At 44.9% G+C, this 12,197-nt stretch overlaps 1 protein-coding gene across 1 annotated transcript; it reads right to left on the bottom strand.

Moving 5' to 3' along the window:
* Positions 1-4,267: 4,267 nt before the first annotated feature.
* On the bottom strand, positions 4,268-11,961 carry LOC125098442 (pepsin B-like). Its single transcript, XM_047727271.1, is given in 9 exon segments — positions 4,268-4,565; positions 4,791-4,889; positions 5,798-5,945; positions 8,004-8,126; positions 8,569-8,768; positions 9,443-9,561; positions 10,063-10,162; positions 11,296-11,467; positions 11,891-11,961. Coding segments are annotated over 9 exon segments (1,170 nt in total). The 5' UTR covers positions 11,947-11,961; the 3' UTR covers positions 4,268-4,412.
* Positions 11,962-12,197: the final 236 nt, after the last annotated feature.

The following is a 12,197-nucleotide window of genomic DNA, read 5'->3' as shown; positions in this document are numbered from 1 at the left end:
AAGGGGTCTTTCATTCTGTTTAGGTCTTTCAGCCATGACTATGAGCCCAGGAAAATGGACAGAGTTCTAGAGCAGAAGCTCTACCAGGAACAAAGGATATGCCTCTATCTGAAGTTGAGTCTCCACGGAAGCTACCCCAGCTGAAGGCTAGGGAACAGCAGAGGAGCCCTGCCAGCAGAGCCCTCTTCCTCAAATATCTAATCATTGGTCTCTCCTCCACAAAAACCCATATGGGTCCCCTTGACAGCAGAATCAAATCTGGACATTTCGCAAGGTCCTGCCCATCTGAGCACAGCCCACCTTGGCTGCCTCCTCTCCTGCTATCCCTTCCAGGTACCTTGTGTCCACCTGCTGGCATTTCCTGCTGCTCTACAATCACACAAACTCTCTCCAGCCTCTGTGCTTGTCCTTAGGCCAGTTTCTGCATGAGATCCCTTTTCTAACTTTCTCTACCCAGTGAGTTCCTACACATGCTTCAGGGTGAAATCTAACAGGGTTTCCTTTGTGATACCTTCCTCCTGCCTGCTGCTCTCAGGCACCTTTTCCTGTAACAGTCTCTATGTCACTTGTATTACCGTGAATTTGGTTGTATAGCAGGCATTGCTAAGGACTTGTTATCACAAGACATGTCAGATCTGGGGACTTAAAGAGAAAAATGAACAATCTCTTCCCCTTGATCATAATGAGTTGGGGAGAGAGACATGCCATGGGTACAGTGTGATGTGTAGTGAAACGTCAGACATAGAAGGTGCTGTGGGGGGAGGGAAGGAGGAGTAATGACCTCTCATAGTGTGGGAGGGTAGGCAGAGGACACGCAGAAAGATTCAGGGATCAGGGAAGATTTGACTTACACAAAGAGATTTCAATAAATACTTTATGAATAAATTGATGATATTTCATCAGTGATGATGGCACAAGTAGTAAATGGAAAGAAAACTCAGAACGTGTTTTACAAGTAGAACCCAAATACAGACTGGGTTCCATGTGACCACTTTCTGCATGAATTCATGTTTAAAAACCATGTTACAGCTGCCCAAAACAAAGAGAAATTCCAATGTTTATATCTCTTACAGAACATTAAAAAGTCTCTGATTTGTAAGCATAGGCAACATTTCTCAAAATCTTCATCCTACGTTCCCCTCCAAGATGTTGCTGTGGGAACATTTCCCCCAAGAAACTCCAAATTCCAAATCTCTATTTTCACCTCTCCCATCCATAGTTTCTTCCCCTTCTCTCTTCCCTGTTACCTTCTGACTTTTTAAAAATTTCGTTTGCTCCTCGTTCCTTTTACATTTTTTGACCCACTAGCATCTTCTTCCTCTGCGCGCGTGCGCATGTGGTGTGTGTGTGTGTGTGTGTGTGTGTGTGTGTGTGTGTGTCTCTCTCTGTCCACAGACCTTCGGTTTCTACCACATAAGACACAAGAATCAGACAGGCAAGATCTTTACTAGTGTGGTGGGGACAGAGTAACATATTGCAAGGTGGGGAACACTCCCGTATTAATAAATCTTGTCCCTGTCCTACAATGATAGACAAGGTGGAACAGACCATAACTTGTGGACAGCTTCTGTTGGGTGTTATTTTCTAGAATCCAGGAGCAGACAGAATTGCTAGCTCTGGCCTTACCAATACCATATGTTGTTCCCGTGGCTGCATTTAGTCCCCGCTGATGAATTTTAGGTTACTCATGATAACCTGAATTTGGTGTATCTTGGTGCTGAGAACTTTCTAGCAATAATATCTCTATCTCAAGATAGAGATATAATTGAGGCCAACCACCACCAGAGCATGAGGCAGAGGCAGGAACCGTGGCTGAAGGGGTAGGAATGAGGATGCAGGTGAATTGGGGCTGAGCTGAGTTCCCTTCCCTTTGACAGAAAAGGCTGTGTTTCCCACGAGAGAAACACAACAGAAAGAGAAAGGAATGGCCAGAGTTCAGACATTACCCAACTCCATAAGATCAATTCCATTGTGTGTTGGTGCAGGGGAATGATGCAATGATGAAGGAAAATGTACTCCTCCATACACCACTATCACTCCCACACATCTAGATGGTGAATTCTTTGCATCTTTCTTCCCAGGTACATCCTTCTAATTACATTTCTTGCAAGAATTTTGGGTCCCAGAGCAGTACCAGTTTTTACCTCCCTAAAGGTGGCATTACTGCATTAGAAGAACCCACTGCGGATGATTGTTCATAACCTACTGTGGATTGCAAGTTCAGGCACTGGGCTTGCTTCAGACAGGAAACATGCTCACGAGCAATAGGCTGATAGAAAATTCCTAGTGAGCCAACGCCATGTCTTATTTGTCATCACGTGCCTCTGTGCCATTCACAGAGCAGGCTTTATCATATAGCAACATGACAAAAAAACTTAATACATTGATCTGGATCCGATTTTTTTTAACTTTATTTTTTATACACATATAATATATTTTTATCCCCAGGGGTACAGGTCTGTGGATCACCAGGTTTACACACTTCACAGCACTCACCATAGCACATACCCTCCCCAGTGTCCATAACCCCACCCCCACTCTCCCAACCCCCCTCCCCCCATCAACCCTCAGTTTGTTTTGTGAGATTGAGAGTCACTTATGGTTTGTCTCCCTCCCAATCCCATCTTTTAACAGTAATTGTATGATTACCCATCCACACCTCACTTTTTTTTTTAAGATTTCATTTATTTATTTGACAGAGAGAGAGAGCACAAGTAGGCAGAGAGGCAGGCGGAGAGAGAGGGGAGAAAGCGGACTCCCTGCCAAGTAGAGAGCCCGATGCAGGTCATGATCCCAGGACCCTGAGATCATGACCTGAGCCGAAGGCAGAGGCCTAACCCACTGAGCCACCCAGGCTCCCCACACCTCACTTTCTTCCACTGTAAAATGAGATTGGGTTTCAAAACTCAAAAGCTTTAAGCCCCAGGCAGATAAACTCATATGTGAGCAGGCTGAGAGCTCCCATAGTGAGTAGGGAGGAAAGGGGTCTGTGAAAATACCCCCATTTAATGAAAAAAATTCATTAAAACTGTGATGCTGTCTCAAAAAGACCCACCATTTTGTCATCTGAGCCGGCCTCAGACCACCAGTTTGAAATGTTCTCTAAGGTTTCTCTTTCTTCTCTAACTTTCAAGAATGGAGAGAAGAATGTGTTAGAAGGAATAGTGCTGGGAGGGCTAGTCACCTCCACCAGAATGTAGGAGCTACTGTGTCCTTAATCTCTGTGCTGTGGGTCCTCACTCAGGGAGCTCTGCCCTGTGTTCTCACCCGTTGATCAATTCACAGATCCCCCAAAGAATTGTTGTTTTCAGTTTAGAATAAACCTTTTTTTAATTTAGCCACATCATTAGTTTTTATGTAGTGTTCAATGATTAATTAGTTTCATAGAACACCCAGTGCTCATCACAATACGTGCCCTCCTTAATGCCCATCACCCAGCCACCCCATCCTTTCACCCCCACGTCTGAAACCATCAGTTTGTTTCCCCCAGTGCATAGTCTCATAGTTTGTCTCCCTCTCTGATTTCTCCCCCTTCAATTTTCCCTCCTTTCCCCTATGATCCTCCATGATATTTCATATATTCCACATATAAGTGAAACCATATGATAATTGTCTTTTTCTGGTTGATGCATTTCCCTAAGTATAACCCCCTCCAGTTTCATCCACACTGATGCAAGTGGTGGGCATTCATCCTTTCTGATAGCTGAGGAATATTCCATTGTATATATGAACCATATCATCTTTATCCATTCATCTGTTGAAGGGCATCTCGGCTCCTTCCACAGTTTGGCTATTGTGGACATTTGCTGCTATGAATGTTGGGGTGCATATGCCCCTTCTTTTCACTACATCTGTATCTTTGGGGCAAATACCCAGTAGTTCAATTGCTGGGTCATAGGGTAGCTCTATTTTTTAATGTCTTGAGGAACCTCCACACTGTTTTCCAGAGTGGCTGCACCAGCTTGCTTTCCCACCAACAGTGTACAAGGGGAACCCTTTCTCCACATCCTCACCAACATTTGTTGTGTCTTGTTAATTTTTGCCATTCTATCTAACTGGTGTAAGGTGGTATCTCACTGTGGTTTTGATTTGTGTTTCCCTGGTGGTCAGTGATGTTGAACAGTTTTTTCAGGTGTCTGTTAGCCCTTTGTATGTCTTCTTTGGAGAAGTGTCAGCTCATGTCTTCTGCCCATTTTTTGACTGGATTATTTAATACAAGCAGAATACAAAGAAGACATCTAGAAGGATCAGTAAGGATGTTTAGAGATTCTTAGTTTATTACTTGAGGGAGTATGATTCTAGTGCACAGAGGGATCGAACTAGTCTAATAAAATGCTGCTGTCAGCCCAGAGAGACAATAGGGCAATCCCAGAGTCTTGCTGGGAGGGAGGAAACAGCTGCCTCTTGCTAGTCTACTTAGAAAGGGCAAAACCCACCCTGTTGACAGCCAAGTCGAAGACAGTATAATATTCCCTGAGGAAGACATCTCCCAAAATCCACAGGGGCTATCCATTGGAGGAGGGCAGGTAAGTGACTTCAATCCCAAGGGTGCAGTAGCCATTGTTCTGCAGAGACAAAGGACATAAGGATATAACCAGGTGCATGGAGAGGCCTTTCCCCACAGGTACCTCCCACCCTATATTCCACAATGCCTGTGGGGTCCCTGGCTTCTTGTTCACCCTCAGCCCTACCACTGGTGACTCTCCATAGGTGCTCCATGTGAGCTGGGACATGCAACAGCTGTGGACCAATCCAATCCCATTTCCCTGGAGCCTGGGGTGCATACATACATTGAGGACATAAGTAGAAGGAGGCAGAGGTAATGGGGTCCCGCTGATGACGAAGGTGATGGTGGGCAAGCTCTGTATGAAGTTGCAGTTGACCACAAACTGAGAGAGAGGAGATGCAGAGCTGTAGAGTGCCAGGAGGCTTGGGGCCCAGACAAAGGGCCCAAGTCTCCCATTCCCTGTGAGAATCTCTTCCTGACCTTCCAGCAGAGGTTGGTTGAGAGCGTGGAAGGCAAAGCCTGATTCCCAGGCACAACACTGACCAGAAGCTTTTGCTTTCCTGGGCCTCCTTGGACACATCTCAGCTCTGAGATTTTGGTTGTACTGATATGGCCATAAGGAGTCAGGCTCGTTCCAGAACACAGATTTCTATTGCCAGAAAGTCCCACTTACAGAGAAGAAGCCTGGGCACATTCAGTGTGAAACACGTTCTCACACAATTCATATCCACAGTAGTGTGCACCTATCCATGTGCTCAAATCACACACACACACACACACACACACACACACACCCTGAGGACCAAGATTTCGTCTGATTACCTAGACTCTTGCATGCAGGAGGAGCAAACTACAGAAGCACATTTAAGGGAACAGGTTTGGGCACAGGAGGCTGCTCAGAGTAAAAGCCAAAGGAGTATTCCTAGGGAAGAAGGAAACCCAAGTGGACTGGAGAAGTACAATATGCCTGACTCTGTTGTGTACAGTCAAATGACAGTGGCCATGCCAAGGTGAGAGGTGTTCCTAGGGCCTGCAATGGAACAGCCACCCCTCCTGACAACCATTCGGCCCATACTCACAGTTGGAGTTGGTGTTATTCCCTCCCTTTATGCCTCCTTGAATTCAAGGTTCATGCCTAAAAGGCCATGATGTGTCCCCACCTGTTCTGTCCCACTAGGAGCTCAGTTCTCCACCAATCCCTTCTTCTGTCTCTCATGAACTCATTGCACTCAGGCTCCTGTGCTGAGGCTGCCTGGATGTGCAGAGGAGCCCTGGCTTCTGGTTACTCACATCACCATTCTGATCTTGCTGGGCTCCTGTTGCCTTCACAAAGGATTCCAAGTACTGCTGGGGAACAGTCAGTGGAAAGGTTCCCGTATCCATGATCCCCTGGCAGCCCTGGGAGCACAAGCCAGTGGTCTGGTTACCAATGAGAAACCTGAGGGGAACACCAATACAAAGAGAGTCAGGCATTTCTTGGGGTAGCTGGGTGGCCCAGTCAGTTGAGCGTCTGACTCTTGCTTTTGGTTTGATTCATGATCTCATGGTTGTGAGACTGAGTCCTGCATCAGCCTCCATGCTCAGTTTGGTGTCTGCTTGGGATTCTCTCTCCCTCTGACTCTCCCCCTCCCCATTCTCTCTCTCCCTCTCTTTCTTTCTTTCAAATAAATAAATAAATCTTTAAAAAGAGAGAGAGAAAGTCAGACATATTTGCCATAAGTAAGTGCCACATCCACCCTAATCTCCCAACCCCGCAGCTCTGAAAATATGCCTCTTCCAAAAAGCCAGGGCATACCTTGACACTGCAATCCATATAATAATGTAATAAAAATTAATAATAATAGTAATTACCATTGGAGTAATATCCTCAGTCTTGGTCTGGTGACTACACCAGCTCTAACTGAGTGCTCTGGGGAGTAGGTACTATGTCTTATCCTCTTTAATCTGCCTACATGAGGCCCAGCACATAGTGCCAAACAGCAAGAGCTGGTAGTCACATTGTAAATACACATTGGACACCTACCATGTAGAACACACTCTTACACTCTTACAAGAATTATGGTGATATAAAGAGGACTAAATTGTATTCGCTATTTTTAAACAACCCATTCTAATGGACATGAGACAACACCATAAGCCAATAGCTGCTGATCTCCATAATGTAGTCCTATGTGATTCAGTCCCCAATCGCTCATCCAGCTTTTTCTGCAGCTCTACTCTTCCTCTTAAGTCCCTTTGTATTTTGGGTATAGTTGGTGAATCAAACTACTTGGATGTAATGGTGAACAGGACAGACACCACATACATAACAGAAACACATAAATGGTGTTTTATTGCATCTCTGGTGAGTGCCATGAAAGAAATGCAATAGGCCAGAGAGGAGGGGACTTGATCTGCTCTGGCGGTGAGAGTGAGTCAGTCAGACAAGGATTATTCTGAAAAGAGATGCTTAAGGGGTGAGTGCAATCAGTCCAAGTGAAAAGACCCTTCTATTGCAGGCACAAAAAACTACTTGTCAGACATTCAACTGCTTACCTCTCTCTCTACTCATGCATATTGGGCTTATTACCCTGTGTCTACCTGCAAATGACGAGCTAGATGTTGGGACACAAGCCAGTAACACTAGGGGACTTGAAGAGAGATTGGGCCCCTGAGAGGCCTTTGGAGGAGCCCTCTCCTCCAAAGAGGAGGAGCTAGGAGATAGGAGCTAATATGGGCTCCAAAGGATACACACAGAACATGAGGCGCTTCAGGTGATATAGTCAAAAGAGAAGAAGCAAGAAAGTCATGACAAGGTGCAAGGACATGTTGAAGTCCGCACTGCACGTCAGGAAGTGGTAGGAAGGCCATACTGACAGGTAGTGCCCAGCTGTTGTATGGTCTTGAGTAAAGGCCAAAGAAATGCATCTTGAATTGGTAGTGATGGAGATTTCCTGAAGGCTTGGAGTATAGAAGTAACTGATTCATGGTCCTGAGCTCTGGGAGAAGATATGCTTGTGCTCAAATTTTGAAATTTGTGAAATGTGTGACTTTGGATAAGTTACTGAACCTCTGAGCCTTGATTCCTTTATCTACGCAATGAAATATACTACTGAGCACTTTACAGTGTTTAGCGGAATATACATATACAATAATACATATAAAATATTTAGCACAGTATCTGGCACATAGAGAACCTCAATGACAGCTGTTACTTTCACTGATGAAGGACTTGGTAAAGATTGTGCTACATGGGATAATGAAGCTTCCAGGAACAAAGACATGGATTCACAGAATCCTAGGAATGACCAACCTGCTGACATGACAAGGTTCAGTGACCAAGTCAGAAAGTTCATTCAAGAGCTAGATGCCAGAGTCTACTGAGCTCCAGGAACAATCAGTCTGAAAGTTTGCTGATTCTTTCAGAAGTGTGTGCCAATGTAAGAACAGGAAATATTGTCATATTGGAGGAACATCCTAGGGGTGTCCATGATCCATAGGAATTTTCCTCTAGTACTTATCAATAGCAATCTGCCAGTACATTTCCCAGGTGACAGGAGTCCAGACGATCTCACCAGAATAAAATTGGGAGTTTGAACCTCCCAGGATGAGCTCCCCACCATACTCATAGGTTGGTTGGCTATGGAAAAAAGAAGAGCATGAATTCCCACAATACACATGATCAGATATCTCCTTCCTCCCCTCTCACCATCCTTCTCTTTTCAGACACAGAGGAACCAGAGGATGAGGGGTCTTGTGCTTTGATCTGCTCTTCAGACTCAACCAGAGGACCGGTTTCTTCCTCCCCCTCTCCCTCCTCCCCATTGCTCATGCCCTGTCTCTGTCTGTCTGTCTGTCTGCCTCAAATAAATAGATAAAATCTTTAAAAAAAATACTTCCAGTGCATTTAAAATAAAATTCCCTCCAAAATGAAATAAATTTTCAGAGATGCATGAATTGCATTTAGCTAGTTAAACTCATTGTATCAGGAAATTTTAAGACCTTGGCCCTGTCTTATGTTGACTTGCTGAAAGCCCCCATAGCCTCATTTGCTGAGACCTACCCATGGCAGGGGTGCTCACCGAGAGAAGTAGAAGCTGAAGATGGGCTGGGTGAGCTGGCCCTGCTGCATCATGTTCTAAAGAACTGTTGGGCTATTGCCTACAGCCAGGTCAGAGTAGGCCATTCCCAGGATACCATCAAAGTGTGAATAGTAGAAGGGGTAGTTGGGCTCATTCTCACTCATGCCAAAGAGCTGGTTGTTGATGATGATGTTCTGAACCTGGGACAAGCAGAAAGAAAAGATTAACAACTCAGGTGAACAAAGTCTTCCCAGACTTAGGTGCCCAGGGAATGGAATCTAGACCCTTTTGCGGAGAGAGGAAGTTGGGTTATTTCATCCTTAGCTCAATCATGGGTGGGGTCTGGAAGATGAAGGGACTCAGCATCACCCAACCGTATATGTCTTAGAAAGAAGAGTGTGGGAGTTGGGGAAGCAGAGGCCATTGTGCTCTGGAGTTAGAGTTTCTACTTCCATGGACAGTGAAAGGACAGTGGCTGATTTTATTTTGAACAATCCATGTGCACAAATGACATAGGAACTGTGGGTGCTTGATGTAAAGAAAAGAAAATAGTGAAAGGAAGGTCTTCAAATACCTACAGTAAAACCATGTGGAGAAGGAAGCAGATGTGCTCCATGTGGCTATGGAGGGCAGCTTAAGACCAGGGAGCAAAGTCAGGGGAGGCACAATAAAAAGAGCTCCCTGCAGTCAGGACTGCTGGGGAAGCAATTCCTGTCTTGGGAGAAATGTTTAAATCGTCTTCAGCATCCTTTCCAAACATCAGTTTCCAGGAATTTGTACCTATTTAGTAATCATGGGTCTCTCTGAGAGCATTAAGCTCCAAAGAAGGAGATCCAAAGAGCAGACCCACAGAAGGATTGAGAACAGCACTTACAGCCACAGTGTCATATCCCAGGAGCACAGTCAGGCTGCCAAAACCATAGGCCAATGTATAGGTTTGCTCACTGCTTCTGTAGGTAGAGGAACTGCTGGAGTTGAACTTGTTATGATTGGCTGCAGATAGACAGAAGGAAATATTAGCAGCATTCATGGCTCTCCAACATACTTGGAGGACACTTATCCTTGATGGTCTGAGACCATCCGACCAAGCCTGGGATTGGGCCTCAGTCTCAGATCCTTTGTGCTAAAGACAATCTGTAGCCCCAGAAAAGTCTGTCCCCTTAGGAAAAAGATGTTGCCCCTTCCCTCCATTTCCTGAGGGATGGTTCAATTCAAAGTGCCAGGAATTGGGACCTACAGGAGAGAGCTGAGGAAAGGGAACAATGTAGAAAAGAATGGAAGCCTCGGTCTACTTCTACTGTCTCTCTCCAGAATTGTAGCACCAGTGAAATGTAGACCAAGGTCAAGATTTCCAGATGGTCTGAATTTAAGGAGGATGAGATCATGGGTATGCACCAAGAACTCTGGACTTGGATGCTGAGATTGTGCTCAATCCTGACTCTGCCCTGCCCTCTGCTCCTCTCCATGGATGAGTGATAATGGTGGTATACTCACAGCAGGCCTGGCTCTGGCAGTAGGTGGAGGGCACCCAGAGGTTGGAGGAGTCTGTGTCAAAGAGGATTAGGAAATTTTGTGGTGGTGTCCCAATACTGATCTCTAAAATTAGTAGTTCTGCAAAGAAAAGTTTTTCACTCTCATTAAGCAGCCAAGTTTTGTCCTAAGGATGGGGAAGAAGTTGACTCACTAGAAACCACATCTCGCCAAAATCATTTCCCTGGGGAGTTAAGTACCTTCTCCCTCAAAAAGTTCTTCCCATCTGCAGCCAGTTTCCTCTCAATATTCCCCATTTTTGTCCCTAATTACAAGCCTGTGACTAGCTGAGTCTAGCAACACAATCTCATCTTCCAAAGCATTTTCACTTTTTATCAGGTGATATCTCTCTATGGATTTACCATTCTATGCTAGAACATGCAAAGTTGGAGAAGTAATCACTTTTTCTCCATTTCCAGTGTCCATCTCCTCTCCCCACATCACACACACACACACACATACACACACTTCTTTCTCTTCCAGTGTTAAATATTTCTCCACCATTCTCCTCACTCTGGTGACACAGTAGCTAAGGCACCAGAAAGTCTAGAATGAGAGGTAGCATGGAAAGCAAGAAGAGAACTTCACTGAGACACGGTTTAAGTTCTAAGTGAATGCAGGCCAGTCATGTCATGTACCTGCCTCTTCTTACACCATCTATAGAAAGTGAAAGTCGAAATGGGAGATCCCTAGTGTGGCTTCTAGATCTGACACACATGTGACATCACTAAGGGTGGTCCATAGGACACCAGTGTGTTGAGACGCCCTGAGCAGACACTGCAGCCTTGAAGAACACTCAAATACTTGCTCTGAGTACTACCAGTGTATGTTTCCAAATGGGGAGATATATGGCATCTGGAGCCACTGGAGATTTGCCTGGCAGCTTTGCATGTGCTTTTCTTCTTTCCCCTGGAGCTCATCACTGGGACTTCCTTTGGCTCTCTCAATTGACTTCAATATGGTCACTGTGATTCTCATAACCATATAAATGGAGCTTTAGAGAGTGAGCCAGGAATGGGAAGAAAGAAGGAAGGAAAGGGAATACTGTAGTGTTAAGTGGTTCCAACTCATTACTTATCCTGACACTTTCCATAGGAAGGTGAGACTTAGGTTTAGTAAGAAGTCCAAAATCAGAGCTAATGAGAAATCTAAATAAGTATCCAAGAATGGTTCTTAGCCAAGGGTTATGGACACCACCTCCCCTTCACTTACATCCAGGTAATTGGTGAAGGGCTCATAAGCAACAGCATCATTATTGTAAAGATACTTGGCACCTGGGTCGACCTTTGGGTGGTTCTTCAGGAATGTGTCTAGTACACCCCGCTCTTTCATTACCTGGCAGATAGACTTGCCTTTCTTCAGAATGATTTTGCAGAGATTAGGGCAAACAAAAGGAGTGAGCTTCACGTTCTCCATTAAAGGAATTCCTTCAATGCTCTGGTCTAGAGTTTTCAAATCTCCTTAGTACTCTGAAAATCCACTGCAACATATATTTGGGTTTTTCTACTTACATATTGTTTCCACAGAATAAATTTCTGTTTATCTGAAGTCCCTCCTATAAACTTGGGACACGAATCCTGTTTCCCTCTTTCTTAGCCAACACAAAACCAATCCACCCTTACACACACGCACACACACCACATTCATGCATGCATGTACCATCCATCCATCCATCCATCTCTCCATCCATACATCCATTTTAAGTCATGATTCCCTGGGTTTTCAGTTAATGGTACCAAGACACAATATGATTGCCTTTCCAAAAGATCTGCAGCTGAATCCTCATACATACCTTTCCACACCCTCTGAGAGGTGTAGACAAATCAAGACCAAGACCAGGATCTTCATGGTGCTGATATTGGTGGCCCACACACACAAAAAGACACAGTGGCACACCCAATGTGTAGGACACACAGAGTGAGACTGGTTCTCTCTTTTATACTCTGATCTCCCTGCCCTTTTCACCTGTAGGCACATGATCTTCTTAGCCTTGTACCAACCTGTGCCCCTACACATCTATGGATTCTGTTTGTTTTTCCTCCTGGCAAGAATTATGGCCTTTCATATACACTCTGTAGTCAGCTTAAGAAGTGATTAGT

The sequence above is a fragment of the Lutra lutra genome, chromosome 4, assembly GCF_902655055.1.
Source record: "Lutra lutra chromosome 4, mLutLut1.2, whole genome shotgun sequence".
Classification (NCBI taxonomy): Eukaryota; Metazoa; Chordata; class Mammalia; order Carnivora; family Mustelidae; genus Lutra; species Lutra lutra.
This window is presented reverse-complemented; position numbering and strand designations above follow the sequence as displayed.